This window comes from Acanthopagrus latus, chromosome 7 (genome assembly GCF_904848185.1).
Source record: "Acanthopagrus latus isolate v.2019 chromosome 7, fAcaLat1.1, whole genome shotgun sequence".
In the NCBI taxonomy this organism is placed as follows: domain Eukaryota; kingdom Metazoa; phylum Chordata; class Actinopteri; order Spariformes; family Sparidae; genus Acanthopagrus; species Acanthopagrus latus.
The window spans coordinates 20864485-20883800 of NC_051045.1; the positions used below are offsets into that span (position 1 = coordinate 20864485).

Sequence of the window (19316 nt, forward strand, 5' to 3'; positions counted from 1 at the left end):
TCTAATAATGGAAATAGTGGAAATGCGCATCCTGAAAGGCTTCACATCAGGGTCTTAGAATCCTGCTGCAAATTGTTACTTTGCAATAGTGACCATCACTTTATAATATTATTACTTATGAAAATATGTTTTTAATAAACACGTTCCTTATTGTTTTTTTGCATGCGTCCTGCTAACATGCTCTGTAAATGATTTCATAGTAAGGTCAGTTCAGATCAAGGCGACGTGAAATTATTTTAGGTCAGAGCAGATCTGGAGGAAGTATGTGCGTGTAACTCACGGTGTTCTGTGGCGGTCTTGGTGGGTCTTCTCCGGGGCTCTTCTTACCCAAACAGGCAACACTCCAGGCCTCCTTAACCTCTGAGTTGAACACAGTGAAGACCAGCATCACTGACAGACCCTGGGAAAGAGAGCAGCAGAAAGAGTTAGAGAGAGCAAGCACACTTCTAAGTTTAAGGTGCAAGTCTGCAAATTCCTTGCATTTGTTTTATGACGGCTTCGCCAAACAGAATACCTAGTCCTCCTTCTTTCTACTCAGCAATGGAAATTATTCTATGACAAAAAGTAATTATTTGTCAAGCAATTCTTAGATACTGTATGAAAAATGCAAGAGCTTTAATTAACTAGACGGAGGTTCCGTGCTAGAGAAAATGAACCCTAACCCTTTGAACAAGTTTACACAGTCACAGCTATTGAACACACTCTTTGTTCATACCTGCACTAGGCAGAGGACATTGAAGATATAGTAGATAGCCAGGATGCTGTTGTTCACAGCCATCAGACCACACAGCCAGGTGGCGGTGGCGACCAGCAGCAGCAGGAAGGCGTTACGAATAGTGGCGCTGCACAGAAAAATACACAAAAAAAGCGTTGGATTCACATCAGCAGCATGATCATGTTGCATCTCTACATGTAGGACTTGGCTTGAAATAAGCTTTGACGGGGAAGTGCTCATGTTAATACTAACACTAATTACTTAGTATAATTACCCTGCTGGATATTAAACCAGCTCTTTAGTGAACGTAACTTGTGGGGAAACAGATTCACTCGTGCCCCATAACATTATATGATTTTACTTATGATATCATAACAGCGTGACCATTACACAGACAGCTCTTAGCTACACAGACACACACACAGATGATTATTTATTGATGCCCATGATGAGGGCACTGAAGAAATTCTGAGACAGAGCAACCGGAAGTGAGAGCCAGCATGAAAAGAAAAACAGCAGGATGGATGCTGAGAGAGAAACCACACAGCTCGAGTGATTTCCTTGTGGAGTTGGTGCACATGCAATTTGATCAACAAGGCTCAGCGTGGTCATTGTCTGTCACTTTAACATTGATTGAGACGGATAGAAATACAGACATATCCCCCTCTGTTTCCTGACAAGTCACCAGACAATACAGAAGTATTGTTAAACTGAAACTAAACTCTCCATAGCTTGTTGATGCCCATATGACAGTCAGGTTATATATATATATATATGATCTGTTTAAAACACATCTCAGCACATATTTGTATTTCATCGTTTCATAACTCTGTTAAGGTTGTGAGAAGGTACTTTTTTATCTGCTGTTCATAGTACTTAGTTTTCTTAGTAGTAGTTTAGTAGTAGTCTTATTTTTTACGCTTTACGTTTTGGGTAAAACATATATACTGCACATTTGTTATTAAACTTAATTCTACGCTGTGACACTTCAGCTGCTTTCAATAGAGTTGATTGCATCTTTTTTTTAAGCTGATGGAAACATCTAAGATTTGCCACAAGCCTCACTGCAGACAAATTACTTTTAAATGTCAGACAGACTTTAAAAGAGAATTCTGGTCTCTTAATGAGGAGTACCTTAAATAAATCAAAACTTGATTTTTCCTCAAATCACCAGATGTACAATACTAACAAAGTCAGAGAAAATAACATGTAAGTGTGTTGGGTAGGAACTCACATGACAGGGAGCTTCTTGGTCTCCTTCTGTGATGGATTGCACGACATCTTGGCTACGATCATGAAAATCCCTCCGTTCATCTGGATAGAGGAGGATCGATACAAGCGGTAAGATAACATTTTTAATACATTTCAGCTAATCCAATAATGCTGCCAGCAACCTCAGGGATGAGGATAAACAGATAAAACAAGATCAATATGGATTAAATAGGAAATATGTGTGTTCAATAAAGGTAAAGTCGTTCAAATCTATGAATTACGACTCAATTCTCTTTTCAAACTGTAAATCAAAATGGACAAATTACAGAAGGAAATAAAGGAAATGGCTGATTGGATAAGTACAGAAGAAGTGAAGGCACATACTGCACATGTCTGAAACGAACAGTACTGATTACAGACAGCACTGTAATTACTGATGAGCATTATCAAATCTGGCACAGCTCCCTGTGTAAGATGTGAAGCTGTAAAGTGAAAGGTGCTGGCTTTATTCACAGGCAGGTACGAAGGAGCATAAACCGAGTTTACACACATTTTTATTTGTGGAAGAGTTTACCTCAGGCTGATAACGAGCCTTGTAAGCAGACTAAGGCTTATCTTCGCGAGGTTTCATGATTGTATAATCTTTTAAGGGGTAACACAACTGGAATCAATGTTTCGCTCCTCAACAGTCTGCTATTCCTCTCCCATCACTGTTTACACAATGTTTCTATTGAAGCTTGTGTACAAACAGCTTCAGCGAAGGTTTATCAGACAGACAGGGAGACACATACCAGTATGACGATGGCTATAGGACCAGCAAAGCTCCAGATGAGTTTGTCATAAATGGAGATCCAACAGAAGTCTGGGTTCCCGTATCCCTCTGGGTCCAAGCCCACCGCCAGGCCTGCAGCAAAGAGACAGACAGTCAGATCAGACAGGGAGATCTCTTCTGAGATCTCTTCTACGGTCGATCAAAGAGAGGAAGGAGACAGGCAGGTGAGCCTGTGACAGCCTGTCTGAATGATAGTGGCAGGAAAGGTCAGAGACATATCAAGCTCAGATTAATGCTGAGCATTAGTAAAATAATAATCTTTGATGACAAAAACTCACATTGAGATCATCAGCTCCAGGGAAATAACGGCTGTAAATCCTTGATTAAAATGATTGTGTCTTTTAGAGATGTCGATATACCTTAGGTTTTCAGGTTCTTTCCTGATTTGTACTGGGAACACTGGTATCTGATAATTTATTGTTAGGGTATTAGGGACGGTTTCGTACAACATTTCCAGAGGAGCTAATGGATCTGGCAGATCATGTCAGGCAGATATCCTCATTAGTAGAGGATAGAAGTCATCTATTTCCTGCTGGCAATTTTAAATCCGATAATTTGTGAATGAGCAAATCAAACTCTGTTCTGAAGTAGACAAAACACTAAAGTTAAAATCCACATCAGTCTTGGATTTCTATGCAAATCATTTTTACCAAGAATGTTGCTATATTCAGGTATCTGTTTTATCATGGTGGGTAATTACTTCATCAATTACTTGTGCACAGACACCGGATCAGACATCCAAGAAGGTGCCAGACATGGTCGCTAAGAGACTTCTGGCTGATCCGAGAAGTCTTTATTCTTTTTGTATCCTCGTTTGGACAGCACTGTCAAGGTTTTGGCAGTTGTAGGTATAAAGAATTTTTAGACTGAATTGCAAAAGTTAGAGAGACAGGAAAAGCCTAAATAAAGAGAGGCAGACGCATAATCACACCTCTGGGCCTGAGGAAAAAGGCATGCAACCAGTGTGCGTGTGTATGTGTGTGTGCGTGTGTGTGTGTGTGTGAGATGGGAGACAGATCCATTCTTGAGGCAAGGTGAGACAGCGGTCGGTGTGTGTGACAGCAACAGATAGAGGGTAGTTGACAGCATGTTTGAGTCTGGATGGAAACTGAAAATGTGTTTTTATATGTGTGAGTGTGTGTATGTGTATACAGAGAGAGAGAGAGAAAGAAAGCAGACAGATATATATTTACTTACAGTATGTGTCAAGGAAGAAATTGCTTGTGCATGCATGTGAGTGTGTGTGTGTGTGTGTGTGCACGTGCGCTTTACTATCTCTATATTAAAATGTCACTGAAACCTTCTTAATTCAAGTGTCAATAGGACACCTTATCTACACAGCCAGACTCACTGTGAATGCGTGTGATGTGTGTGTCTGTGCACACATATGTGAGTGTGTATTAATGTGGCGAGCATGTGTTGCATTGTCCGTATAAATACATGCACAGACGTGTTTCCGACAAACATCACACAGATCTGTTGAGTCCACACGTGTGCGTGTTACCTGTGATAATGGCGGGCACGCCCCAGCCGATGGCGTAGTAGAACCTCATGGCACCGAAGTTGATGTTGCGCTGCTCCGTCTGCATGCGGTAGATATGGAGGCCCTCCACGAACATCCAGGCAAACGTGGACATGAAGAAGTAATGCAGGAGGATGGCAACGACTGTACACAGGAACTGGAGGAAGAGGGAGAGAGGATGATTAAAAAAGGAAGGCAGCAGAAGAAAGACAGCACCGAAAGAATCATGTTGAAAACAAAAAAAAGGGAAATAGAAGAGGGGCAAGAGGACGAAAAATGTAAAGAAAATAAGTTTTGAAATAGGAAAATAGGATTCTTTGTATTGATTTTATGATGGCTGCAGAGCAGACATCTTGGTAGGTACCCACACAGCACGTGAAGTAAAAGGTGTTTATTAGTTAAGTACAAACACATCTAATGAACTGTTAATGGCAGCAATTCACAGTATATCTCCAGGAAACACACATAACTAATATGAATGTCGTTAAAGTGCTGATTTATAGTAATAACTCCTGGGAGTGTGTTCTTAGCCACGATAATGGGTTACACTAAGCACCATTAGGAGAGGAAAATTACACATATGTAAATGTAGGTTTCATAGTAGTTACGTATCTAAAAGTCTGAAAGTGTTCATGTACATAATGTATTAATAGTAACAGCAAGTAAAATAAAGAATAACTTAATAATAACAGGACTGATTTGTATGGAGAACTTCATTGTGATGCTGCATGAATGCTGAGAGGATGTCAAATCAGTGTTAAGAGAAGTTGTAATCCATTCTAACACAGACACCCGAAGTCCATCCAGTCCAACGCCACGGTTTAGAATGTGTATTATCACAAGTAAATCCCATCAGTTTTTGTCAGGGCAGAATATAAACTTCCACATTACTTTTGTCAGTAAGTGCTGCTGTTTGCTTTGGCAGCAATGCTGAACGTCCCCATGAATAATGCAGAATATTGGCATTTAAGCTTTCTGAGAAATTACCCTCAGGCGGCAGTCGAGCTTGTCTGGAGTGGTTTATTTGAACTGTGGAGCCTTAAGACTGTTCTGTTAGTCGGACCAGATGGGAGTGATGCCATTCAAACTCAAGAGGCACTGAATCACAGCCCCAACACATCTGACAGTAAAAGTCATCCTCTTCTAAGGGAGCTGTGTGGACGTTTGTCAGAAGTAAGAGCAAAATCTAATCTGAGCACAGGAGACAGTCTGAAAACTCACAGGTCTGTCAGTTAAAATAGATGTTTTCTGGCAAGTGATGCCAGGAAACAAAGCGAGCTTTGAGCTTTCCAAGCAATGCATTGATACCAACAAAATGAAGTGAGAACTAACAGTAGTCGGGTGTGAGTTGTTCACTTGCAGCCATATGTGTTCTTAACCAATACAAAACACCTAGTGGAGCAGGTTACAGTTTAAAAAGCACAAGCAGTTTGTGCTGTCTCCCTGTCTGCCAAAATCTTTCAATCAGCTAACTAAATACTTTGCTGAATGAGTGAACTTCTTGTGAGTTTTTACAAGGTCTGCTTGCTCTAAACGTGTGACTGTATCCTACTCTCAACACAGACACCTAAACACTCATGACAAAAGGCTCATGTTGGTTTGATTCAGGTTGCAGGTTGGGCTAACTCGTAATTGCACATGACGACCTAAACAAATTAGTATCAAAAGTATCAAATTAAAGATTTTCCACTGCAATTTGTTTACAAGAAAACCGACCATACATTTGATTAAATCATCACAAAGCTGTTAGTCACCGATGGCTTTCGATGAGAGCAGGTGAACATTTAATATGTTAATGTAAAAATGCGACTCTCTCCACCCTCATGAACTCCTATGAAGGAGAAACACTTCACTCAAGAAACACTGAGCACTTCACATCTTTAAGTGAAGGCATGCAGACCTGTAAGTCTCAGTTTTGAAGGTTCAAAGAAGCTCAGTACAAATTCCTAACGACACGACCGGAGTCAGAAATAGCAGCAGCATTGGCAGGAATACAGCCAGACGATGAATTTCACACTCCCACACACACACACACACACACACACACAAACACACAAACACACAGGAACACAAACACTACAAGTTACACAGGAAAAGCTAGAAAGACTGAAATATGCAAAAGCGTGGACCGCTGTGAGCGCTAACATGCTCTCCCAAGCATGATGTACATGAATTAGAGAACATATTGTTCAGCTAGCAGTAAGCAGTTGCACTGTAAGACCCTTACAGTCGACTGTGTGGGGGATACGGCTTAATTAATTGGATTTCATGCTGAGTGAGCACATATTTTCAGTATCCTCTCTCCAAGACTCACTGCTCTTTAAACACACTACTACACATTAATGATATAACAGAGTGGAGAAAAGAAGGACAGAGGAGAGGTAAAAGTATAGGAAACATTTGAGCACACCAGAAAGTGTGCTTCACAGTGTAAAAAAAAGACATATGATGCACAAAGTGAGCAGGAAGGAGTGATACAGAGGACATAAAAAAAAAGTAGCAATTTGTGATACTGCTTTGGAAAATGTCTGGATGTGACCTATACTACTGTTCAGAAATGGTAGATATTTATAATTTATCCACTACTAGTGGCAAGCACATCGTAATGTCTATAAAGTGTGGCTAATATGATAAAAAAAAATAAATACTGTTTGCTCTTTTCCCCAAAAGGGAGGCAAACAAGCTCAAGGCATCATAAACAAGCAGAGCAACAGCGACATGAGCACACAACCTCCCCCGGTGTCTACCTGTTGTTCAGTCTGATTGACCCCGAGCAGAAACACCAGCTCCGACAAAAACATGGCCGCCGCTGTGTTCGAATGGATGCTCCTGGTGTTGGACTTGAGGCCTCGGAGGCAGGAGAGCACCAGGACGGTGAGGAGGAGGGCCAGCATGGAGACGCACAGAGAGGTGTATGTGACCAGCGCCAGCGTCTCCAGATCTCCCTCCAGCTGCTGCTCACAGAGGTGAGGGAAGGGACGAGGGGTGGAGAGAAGGCAGAGAGAGGGCGTTATTGGAGTTATAGTATTTTGGTGGGAGTAGATGGAAAAAAAGGCGGAAAGGAGAAGAGCAGTATTGGAAGAAGAAAAATGTGATGGAAAAAAAAAAAGGCAGCCACAGGTGAGGTAAGATGCTAGATGAAAGCGAATCATTTCAAAGCGCTGAAATGCTGCTTCTTCAGTCTGGGCCACTGTTAGCTCTCCTATGCCTGTCCTCCTATAATAACTACAACAGTGATGTTCAATTATTCGGGAAGCGAGTACACGGGCTGAAGAAACACAAGCTGAACCAGCCTCTACAAACATTTGACTACACAGAACACCGGCCAGCTTGTAACGCTAAATATCAAAAGGCCTCCATAACACTGAGAACCCCGTCCCTCTGTATGTAAGCTGTTTAAACTGCACTTTATTTAAGAGAGAAAATTAAAGAAAGCCTAATAGACATTTAAAAATAAAAATCTCGATTAATCAAGCAACAGAGCCAGCAAACTGATAAACCGTTTCCAATGTGTCATAGGAAAACAGAATCAAAATAATCATTGTGCACAGAAACACATTTGCTGCCAGCACACATAAATGACTTCACAAATTCAGCCATTTAAAGATGAATGAATGGATGGAAATGGGATGCTCTCCTTCTCATTGCTGTGGACTAACACTGAGGGGGTAAACATCTTATTGAAGTGCTTGAATCAATATAAATCATATGCCTCTGGATATGCATAGCTTCCCAATCCATCCCAAGGCATGAGGTTTCCTGTCTGTATCTCTCTCTCTGTCTGACAAACCTCTGATACATCATCACTTAGTACACCGCACTGAGATGGGCAGAGGCTTTTCATTAAACCATGAAAATCTTCTACAGCTGTAACAAGGCTTCCTTTAGGTTTCAGAGTGTCAGTCAGGGTTTAAGTCTGCAGGATTTCAAACTTTCACACAGACTGAATCCGACAATTACTGGCTAAGATGTTCGCATGGAAAAAAAAAAAGACAAAGAAAGAAGACCGACACACGGTTAAACACAAACAGGTACGGTATGTCTACACAGCAGTGTCACTGATAGGAAATACAGAATGAATCCGCTACAATTCTAATCATGATAGAGAGGTGTTTAATTTAATTAAGTGAGCATAACTATGTGGCTCATGTGCGTGAGCAGTTCTCCACTGACAGATCACTAACCTCTCTCTGTGAGCTGTCCATCAGCACGCCGAAGGTGCCCAGTCTCTGGCACTGACAGCGGACATGAGAGGTGTTCCTGTACACGACCATACAGTCCCTGACTGTCCAACAACCTCCTATCTCATACCTGCAGAGAGAGACAGAGGGTTCATTTCATGACGAAAAGACTGACTATATACTAATAAAAAAATATATATGTTTGTATCATGTGTGTCTAGTCATTAACATTTCAGAAGCAGAGTAAGGGTTTCTGGCACCAGTTCATCTACTTCAAAGTGCACGGAGAAGGGACAAGAATAGGGCTGCACAAGATATTGTTTCAGCATGACATTGCAATGCGCAAATAATAGATTAATCTATAGGAGAAGTCTTTTTGATATTAGATCATTTAGTCCAGTTGGGATCTTGGATACAGTGGACTTGATCATTTTATCAAACAAAGCAGTGCCTAAAATCCACTCCCGTACAGAATTAACCCAATCATCCGAGAAATTATAACTTTTTCCAAATAAAGCTGTGCAGATATGTGGACTGGTTTCAGCTATATTGATACAAATATTATCTTTGTGAAGACAGTGTAGACTCATTGAATTTCAGTTCTATCAACATTATCATTGCGGTGTAAAGCATCGTATACCATCACAAGAAAGGTAACAATGACCAGCCCTAATTAGTGGCGTATGTGTGTGTGTGTGTGTGTGTGTGTGTGTGTGTATTCATGTTCAATCTGTACTCACTGACTGCTGTAGTTCCACTGCACACACAGTGGCTTGCTGCGATTGGCCGTCTCCAGCAGCCTGAATTCAAGCAGGATGGGCTGGTCCAAGTGTCCTCTGACAAACGTCTGGTTGTTGTAGACCGAGACACTGACCACCGGGGAGTTCATTACCGGGTGTCTGGGAAGCCTGGAAGAGACAGAGTGCAGAGTTACTGTACATCTGCTTGATCACACATAAAGTAGAGCCTGATGTCCCTGTTAGGATGGTTAAAATGGTGAAGGCACAATGAGCATAGAGGTGTCCGACTGGTATACTAGACACAAGTCTTTAATGACTGTTTATTGACACCCGCTGAATACTGGACGGTTTGTTGCTTTGTAATTAGGCCCGGAGGTGCGGTGAGGAAGAGCAGAGGGGGGGAGTTGTGGGGGGAGAGGAGAGGAGAGGCGAGGAGAGGAAAGGAGAGGCAATGCGTGGAGAGGAGAGGTAGGGGGAAAAAAAGGCAAAGAAACCCTGAGAAAGATAGATGTAGAGAAGGTGATATCACAGGATGTTAGTCAACCTAGAAAACTGACTACGATTCTGATTGTCAGTTCACTTTTTTTTTCTTTCTGTTTTCACTCCCTCGGCTATGAGGATTGGCTACTTTTGTGCCTGTTTCATATCGTTGTCAATAGAGGATCTTTGGGGGATTGGTAAGAAGATGTCACCTCGGCATTTTACAGACTAAACGATTAGTGGCATTCATTATCATGTTTTGATCATTGATAAAATACTTGCTACTGCATAAAAGATGCATGGTTAACACACATCCAGCATGCCTCCCTCCTCAGAGGGTTCAGAGCTGCTGTAATCAGATTATTAATGCTCTCTGATTGATTCTCACCTCACTCCTCGCCGGTCTGTGTGGTACTTGGGAGGGAGGGCAGCGCCCAGACTGCGATAGATCAGCATGATGACGATGGTGATGGGCTGCTCGGGCATCGAAATAGAGCGTCTGGCTGCGGTGTATTCTCCCGTCTGATTGGCTGGGATGCTGACAGGTTCAGGGGAAGCATTCTGAGGGGCCAAGGCTGAAATGGGAATGTCAGCGTGAGCATTTTCTCTTATTCTCATCAACTTACACTCTCAAACCTTTGACTTGATTTGTGCGTGTGTTCTTACGATCTTTCTCCGTCCGCTCCTTCTCCTTCCAGTTGTGCTGCTGCTGTCGCTGCGACACCAGGGCGGCAGGAGGAAGTATCACATGTGTGTACGGATCCCACAGAGCCTGACCACGAAACAGGGTGGTGTGGTAACGTGGGAAACGCCGCCGTACATGCGTCCGGTTCTCCACGCGGTCGAGGTTCATGACTGACAGGGAAAAAAAAAAAAAGGCAGCAATCAACACATGTTTGTTTGTTTGTTTGTTAATGTACACTTCGCAGAAGTCATATTTATTTGATGATTCGTTGATATAATTACCAAAAGGTGACCACAGGTTGCCTTCTCAGTATTTCTCATGATATTTGCTTCTTGTTGTAAAGAGGCTACAGACAGCCGAAGTCCTGCCCACTATTTCAAACTAACCTCTGTTCCAACAACCTTGACCAGACAAAAGTATATTCTCAGAGGGTTCTTGTCATTGGTTCATATTGTAAGATAAATGACTACCTATTACTGCACAGCACATTACAGTTGAGTACTTTATCATTTTAATAGAGATAAAACAACTATTATCTTTGCAGCACTCAACAACAGCATTCTGTACACTGTATACCACAAGCTACAGTAAAAAGCTGGTTGAGGCATGACAGCAGCAGTGCTGTGTTGAGACCCTGCAAATTAAGCTGTCTTTTATCTTTATCATCAAGATGATGAAATGTTAAAATCTTACAAGCAAGATCAGCGTAGTTCAGAAGAAAAATTACGCACACCTCGCACACATTAAGCGATGAAAGCTCCTGGGACAGAAGTTTAACCAGAAGTGAAGGAGGTGGGGGAGGATTTCTGTCTCTCTGTCATTATTACCCATCCTCTCCCTGAAGAACTGAATGTGGGAAATCGCTTGGCAACTCTGCCTTGCTGGAAAAACTGCGTACTTTACTTAAAACACTCATCCACTTGAATGCCTGCTGAAGACGCTGAAACATTTCTCAAATAAAACGCACAACGGGAGAGGAAAAAACACATTAGAACCGTCCAGCAGCCACACTTGGTTTAACTGGTCCAAAGCCGCATAAGCTAGAGTGGACTTTAAGCTTTCTGACAGCTGACGGCCACAACATTATGGTGACTCTTGATCTGCCAATTTTCATTCAAACTCAGGTAGTTGGTGCAGGGTCGTTTACTTCCTCTTAACTCAAAAATACAACTCATTTTCCCTTTCACAAACAATTTAAGAAGAAACCTGAACTGCCTGTGTCAATAAACCAATTCACTCTCAGTGGAATTCAGAGTTTAAAGAGCCAATATCAAATCCATAAACACACACACACACACACACACACACACACAGGTGCAGAGACACAGTCGTATTATGGGAAATGAGGTGGCGAACAGGAAGTAGTCAATAGTCACATAGTCAATGTGGAGTGTTCAATAATGAGCGAACACTTGATCCAGAAAACAGAAGTGGAACAGCACTCAATGCAGACGGACGAGTATAGAGTGTGTGAGTGTTGGTGTGTGCAGAAATAGTGCACGTTTTTTTTAGTCTGTCCATGGAGAAACAACAGGTGTATCTGTAAGATAAAACATAGGATTTGGCAGTCTAATGACTGGCAACAACAACAATAAAAACCTTTAAAAAGGAACTTATTGGAAGCTCCCACATCGGTCTGTTTCAAGTCAATCCATATCCTTTCCCTGGTTATTTAGCTGAGATCATTGGCTGTGTGTGTGTGTGTGTGTGTGTGTGTGTGTGTGTGTGTGTGTGTGTGTGTGTGTGTGTGTGTGTGTGTGTGTGTGTGTGTGTGTTTGTGTGCGTGTGTGTTTGTGTAGGAGTGTGAAATTTAACGTTGGCTCTATTTCTTATTCCTTCTGCTGTCACTGCTGTTCCCACTCCTCTGCTGTCTGTCTGGGAATCTGCATCAGGCTGCTGGTTTAAAGTTGTTTAACAACAGTTTGGGTGTTAATCCAAAGTGGAAGCATGTACAGTGACGTGAAAGAGCAATGAAACACAGACAAAGAAGACATAAAACCAGCCATGTCACGGTCTCAAGCTCATTTGGTATATTTTCTTCCGGTCTGAGATGAATTGTGTTACCGATCTACACTGGTAGAAGCTGGTGAGGCCAGATACACTAGGTGGAAACTTTGATTAGTTTTTGAGCGTACATTATTTTAAAGGAATTCTGTGTGTGTGTGTGTGTGTGTCTGTCTGTCTGTCTGTGTAGCTAAGAGCATTAACTGAGTGTGAAATTCATTGTCTGGCTTCATCCCTGCCTGAGCTGCTGCTGCTGCTGCTATTTCAACACCTATTGTTGTATGTGGTCCAGATTATTTAACAGTGCAGAGTGAAACGCACGAGTGACAGGACGGCAGAAAAATGAAATGACGGATTGCCACACCTACGCACAGTACACGTCAAGGTGTGAGTGAGTTTTTCATTTACGGCAAATGCTAAAAAAAACCTGAAAAGCAGTTTCATGTTGTGTTCAGTAATTCTGTGTGTGTCCATCACTCTATGTGTGTGTGTGTGTGTGTGTGTGTGTGTGTGTGTGTGTGTGTGTGTGTGCTGGGCATCTGTAAATATAAATGATGTGTATTGGCCAGTGCTACAGCACGTTAGGCTTTTTTGTATGTGTGCCAGAAGCATTATCTGCTTTGTATGTGTGTGTGTGTGTGTGTGTGTGCATGTATGTATGTATGTATGTGTGTGTGTGTCTGTGTGTGTGTGTGTGTGTGTGTGTGTGTGTGTGTGGGAGTGTGAAATTCCTCTCTCTGTGCTGCTGCCAGCGCTCTGGCGGTGCCATCATAATTTGCATTAACACTGTTCATCTCCCAGTTTCACAATGAGTCATTCTAGCTGATTTCACAGCAGTGATTTACAGTATTATGAGAAAAGCACAGCAAATCGTCTGTAAAGATTAAGATTTTATTACTGTCTTATTCTGTTATGGGGTCTTACTGGGGATTAGCTCTTGTGTTTTAGGGACAATAGCTGCGTGTGTGACATCCTTCCAAACTCACCTAAGTTTGGGGCAACCAGCGCCACAGGGTTGAGGTAGGTGAGCTTCATGTTCTGTGCCAGGGTCTGGGCGTACTGCTCCAGCAGCTCCGTCAGCTCTCCTGGGCCGCCGCCTGGGATGTGGTTCTGACTCTGAGCGAGAGCCCGCCAGAGCCCAGAGGTACTGGGACCCAACAGCACGCTGCAGCCCCGGACAACGTTCTGGAAGAAAGCGAAAGGAAATCATTTTTAATCTGATTTTTTTTCTTTCTGTGGAGTCATCGTCCACAAGCGCTCATGCATTTGAGAAAAGGGAAAAGAAAACTGTCTGGTGGAAGAAAAGGTTTAAAGTTATCAAATGTGTCCATATCCTGGATCAGGAAAGGGAAAGAGAAGTGAGGGGGAAAGAGGATATTTTTTCTGTCAGGACGTAAGCTACAACTAGCCGAAGACTGGAAAAAGATTTGAAAAATATCAAATATTCATTGTAACTGTGTAATAAATGACCTTTTACAGCGGGGGTCGTCATCCCAGAACTCTGAGATACAGAACCTGCAGGTTTGCATGGCGGCAACAAGCAAGAAGGATTTACACCTTGATGAACATGTGAGCACTGCTGCTGAGTGACAGAAATACAGTTCAAATCGGTATGCATATCAAATCATTATCAGTTCTTTTCTTTTGTAAGGACTATGATCAAGGTGGTTATGAAGGTGGATGTGGATGAAAGACGAACATATTGCGAGAGAGAGGAGTCTTAATAAAGCCTCAAACCCACGCACCGAGCCAACAGCAACCAATGTCAGGGTGGTGAGGAGCGGAGCAAAATAAACTGATAACTTGATATAGAGCCATAGACATCTGATGATGCATTGCAGCATTGTAAAATATTTTGAGGATGCTGAACCTAAAGCCTAATACAGCGAGTAAAAAAAGAAAAAAAAAAACTTGAGTTTGTTACAGATTCTAGTCGAGGAGAGAGGATGTTAGATTTCAGCGTCCTTGCAAAGCCTCGTCAGGCTGCTGTGACCAGGACCACAAGCCAAAAAATTACACACAGAGCTGAAATGTAACATCCAAAAAGGTCTTGGCCTCAATTATAGCTAGTTTCACCCTGGTGATGTGGACATGTATGCACAGTGGCTCAGTTTCCGTGCGTTTCATGGAATATTTGTGACTCTGAATCGAGGGCTGTCAGAGACAGTTAAGACTGCGCAGTCTTGTAAAATGTTCTGAACAAACAAAGAGTAATATCAGAGAGAGAGAGAGAGAGACACTGCAGTCTTGTAGTCTGACCGCTTCAAACACAATAAAGCACTGCAATCTCACATGATGCTCTGGGGAAGAAAAATCCTTCAGACCAACAAGCAAAATTATACACAGTGCAGTACAGGGGAGAATGAAATGAAGTGTGGAGAGTGTATGAGAGAGAGAGACAAAGCCACAGGAAACAGGTTCCGTTCTGTTCAGATGAAGGGAACAGAGAGAAAGTTGGACGAGAGAAATAAACAGAAATACAGATGTGATGAGGTGGAAAATGTGGAAAGAAATTGTTGTAGGCACAAGACAGAGACAGGAGAAAATGGGCGATTTGGTGGCATCACAACAGACACAAACACAGCCTTGGATTGGGGACAACTGCTGCTGAACTAATGCTCAAATGTAACAAGTTTTAAACAACTCTTTCGCTGACTTCATTCGTCAGTCTGTTACTTTCCCTGAAGTTATAGCGACAGGCGGCCGATTGACAGGCAACATTTCCATTAGTAAAATTAACAATGTGTCTGGATTTGAACATTGTTGGAAACGTTTATAATAATCCAAGTACACAAGTCAGCTGCTCAGACTCAAATGTTCAGAAAGGTTTCCAGACATTTCAATGCAGAAATGTAACAAATCACAGTTCAGAAATGATTGATGAATCATGTTTAACATTTTATGAGGTGTGACATTTTCTACCGTTGGAGCTTTCGATGACATTGTGGTGATTTATCTTGAAAGAAGAAGTCAAACGTGTCTCATCAGTTGATTACTGTTTTCGGAGCCATTGTGGCACACTGTGGCAGATGATGCAACACAGTACACATTGTGACGGGAGGGACTGGAGAGCTTGAAGAATGTGAAAAACACAGCTGTGCCTATCCATTGTTTCTGAACAAACATGCGACAATTGGTTCCTTTTACTTAAAAAGCACATTAAACATGCCCGGTCCAGCTTCCATCATTTGTTTGAAATTAAGTCAATATCTCTCAGTGAGAAATGTCTTAACACTGCACGAGCTCATGTGGCCAGTGTTTGTCGATCGAAAGTAAAAGAGTGATAAACAGGGAAGACCAACAAAAGGAGAGGGCTTTTAAAGAGGTAGCAGATGTCAGGATTACAGACAGAGAACGAGGCGCAGGCGTCACACAGGCAGCATGGACGACAGACTGGAACATAATGCTAGTTCAATCACTTCCACAAACAGATTAGACTGTATGTGCCACTCAAACATGTTGTCTCATCCAAACTGTTTGGGAACAAATGGCTTTCATTAAGATTCTCATTTTCATTAATTCAGTATCCCTTCTCACCCCCCAGACTTCACATGAGCATTTTGCCAGAGGGAATTCAAGATGTGTTTAATGGCTGTCGCAGAGCGTGACACCTGAGTTCTCTTTCATTTTAAGACACACGTGTCACATTTCTGCTCTGTACTTCATGAGACACGAGCTCATTCTGGGAGTACAGCAGAATTCCGATTGATTGATTGTATCACGTCTTGAACATGAAACATTTTCATCTTCCACCATTCCTTGTTACATTGATGTGAAAACACTTTCCTTCCTGCCTCCTTTTGTTTCTCCTGCAGCCACAGGGCTCCGTACCCACCGCTGGGTTACTATAGTGACTGTCTTCTACATTACTGCCTTCTGCATTACCTGTTCCCTACCTGTCTGCCCTCATAGCTGCTGTTTAAAGTGAGCTGTCGAGTATGATCAGATATGCATATTTTGGTGCTGTTAAGAAAAATAGTGGTCTGTCTGCAACTCCACTTCAGTGCTGCCAGGTTAAAACCAGAATCGCGTCATTAACTCAAGACGATGAGGTGTAGGCGGCACGACTGTTTGAGTCGGAGGTTGAGGTTAAAAAGGAGACGAGTTTTTGTAGCAGTGACTGCAAGCTGGCAATGAACATAATTTCTGTGCTATTGAGGAGGCATGAAGCTGCTTCATGCTGCTGTGAACCAACAAAACTGAATGTTAAATGATATTGGTCATATTTCTGATTCCCTGGAAGGTGAGGTAGTTAGGTGAAATGTCAGGCAACGTACTGTATTTGGTACTTCTGAGGGGTCCAACAAAATACTGCTCGCTGAAGGTGAAGAAAATCAGAATTGTAATATCTATGATATTTATGAGGTGATGATATAAACTCAGAAATATTCATTTTGTTCAAAAACTGAACACACCATCTGTTCTCAGACTGTTTGAAGCTAGAAGTTGTGGCAAGGTCCGCCAGATAGAATCAAAGTAAAACCGAATGAATGATTTTAATCAAATTTAACGTTATTTAATGACTCTTTAACTGACAGATACTAAGACGAGGGAATAATTCAGCCTTTCAGTTAAAGAAACACTAAAACAGCTGGATGTGCTGGAACAATCACACACTTTACTGCAGTATGCTGATTCCATTTCTCTTTTGTTCGGTGCCTTAACTTGGAGCCACAGCATGTATGTGGGAATTCAGTGTGTGCAACAAGTGTGTATTAAATCAGATAAATGTGATTGCCTTTTTATTCTACCGTTCACCTCTAAGGGAAAGGTACACTCCTCTTTCTTTAACTGGCTGAATCTACAGCATAGAAGATATAATGCAACGACCATATACCTTGTGCCATAAACTAAAACGAGCTTCTTATGCAGAGGGAACAGAATGAAGGTAATGAAATGTGTGCATGCATTAATGAAAAGGAATATCTAAAAACACACAGATGACATTTTTCTGCTCAGACTATCAGATGTTGCTACCACAGCCACTCAGTTTCTATGGCGACGGACATTATCAAGCACCGAGTCTGTTTCAGCACTGCAGGGTGTGGCTTCTTCTGCTACAGTGGTCATCAAGTGGCTAAATTACTGAATGCTTCCCTCTGTCCACTCTAGTCCAATTGTGAGAACAAAAACATTTTCTTTAACTGGCCACCATAACCCCTGTTAAATATTTATGACCCACCTCCAACCAACTCACTGAAATGAAACATCAGGTAGTGTGAGAGCGTCATTTAACCCCCCTGAAGATTCCTTATTTCTGACTGAAATACTACTGATAATTACTAATATTATATATTACTGGCACTGCTGGTAAACACAAAGACAAAAGACAAAGCAGTGTATTGTAGCGATTTGTAAAAATGTGTTTGAATGTTAGCCAAGTAAAGATTCAAATCAAAGTCCTCGTGAACGCAAACAATCACAGCACTGTCAGCATGCAGGGCGTCAATCTAAGATCGCTGTTTGCATCGTGACAAGCAATTTGTCAGCCGCTGTCACACGTGCCTGTGAATTGAAACGGTCGTTTAAAAAAGGCATGGGGTGGCTGCCCTTCCTATCTTCTGCCACTTACTTGTAATGCATTGGTATTTCTCGTCATCCAAATTTGATGTATGGGCTAAATGTTTACAATAAACTGATATGCAGATGTCTGTTGGCGCCAATATGCTAAAGTGAACTGTTGACAGCTCCTGTGTCCCCAGCTGAAGGCGCTGGATCAGGTAAAATGAGCCTCTCAGTTAATACCCGTAGACGAAATTTTGCAATATTTCATGCGCTGCTGTCACTGCATCGCCATAGCAACATTACCTCTCATTTAAAAAAAAAAGAAAGACATTTTGCTGTAATAGTGTCTAGTTGCTGGGTCTGTTCCTCATAAAAGATACCATATATCATATCTACTTGTTTTAAAAAAAACAGCAGCGGTTTTATATCTTCTGGCAGATTCTGTGCAGATTTGTGGTCGCTGCTCACAGTCATACAGAGTGAAAGTTAGTTCTTAAAGGGACTAAAATATTGCACCAATAATAACCATATCAATTTGTGGTGGTAGAACATCGAACCCAAAAACTGACACGCTCCAGACACTGCTATTCCAAAATGTTCATCAGCTTTGTTTGTTTCACTTATCTTGGTTGACAATGCCAATTAAGTGTGTTCGAAGCAGCGCTGGAGCAGTGGCAGTGACGGCTCTCATAACATGTTTGGATTTTCACACATTAATATCAACAGCACAGGCTGATTGCTGGCTTCACACATCAATATCAGGCCTCGCTTTCAAAGAGCCTCTCACAACACGCACATTTACTGTATCCTGAGCATCGTTCTGGTTTATCTCTTACCAAATATTTGTGGTTTTATGTGATATGTTGAGAATGTTTAATTATCAAAACATCACTACAGCCACAAATAAGACAATTTCTAGCTTCTCTCACTCACGTGTTTTCATAGAATGATTAATGTTCCTATGAATCTCTGTCTCCCGTCGTAATGAAAATGCTGCTGTTTACTCTTTTCCCAAAGGTTTCCCTTAGAAAAACAAGGTGAATCTTATCGACCGATACACACCCTTTTAACTTCCTCTTACCTCGTTGAAATGTGCATCCTGAGTAGCGGTGAGTCCGAAGCCGTTCTGCTGCGTCTCGAAGGTCAGGAGGCGGGACAGCAGCCGCTCGGCGATCTGCAAGTCATTGCCATAGAGTCGAGCGGTCGCCTCGGTGACGTCACGGAGCTGGTGGGCAAGTTTCTTCTCCATGATGGTGTTCAGCTCCGTCTCATTACGCTCCAGGGAATCGAGCTGGAAATACATCAAACAAAAGTGAAAAACTGATGCCTGTTTTACATGTAGTCAAGAGTAACTGGGATTTAATGTGACAATAATAATGTTTAGAAGTACGACTGGATGAACAGATTGATATTGTATTGTATTGAGGTGTTGTACTGTTT

The 19316-nt window shown here is 42.0% G+C and overlaps 1 protein-coding gene across 1 annotated transcript in view; it reads right to left on the reverse strand.

The window, feature by feature from the left end:
* celsr3 (cadherin, EGF LAG seven-pass G-type receptor 3) overlaps positions 1-19316 on the reverse strand; it is a 104814-nt gene that overhangs the window by 11317 nt on the left and 74181 nt on the right. Inside the window, exons 20-31 of the mRNA XM_037105545.1 lie at positions 18958-19167; positions 13358-13556; positions 10349-10537; positions 10071-10257; positions 9203-9370; positions 8466-8592; positions 7029-7235; positions 4264-4438; positions 2719-2831; positions 1950-2029; positions 716-842; positions 281-400 (exon numbers count right to left, since the gene is read on the reverse strand). Of these exons, the coding sequence (XP_036961440.1) occupies positions 281-400; positions 716-842; positions 1950-2029; positions 2719-2831; positions 4264-4438; positions 7029-7235; positions 8466-8592; positions 9203-9370; positions 10071-10257; positions 10349-10537; positions 13358-13556; positions 18958-19167 (1902 nt within the window). The remainder of the gene's footprint in view (positions 1-280; positions 401-715; positions 843-1949; positions 2030-2718; positions 2832-4263; positions 4439-7028; positions 7236-8465; positions 8593-9202; positions 9371-10070; positions 10258-10348; positions 10538-13357; positions 13557-18957; positions 19168-19316) is intronic.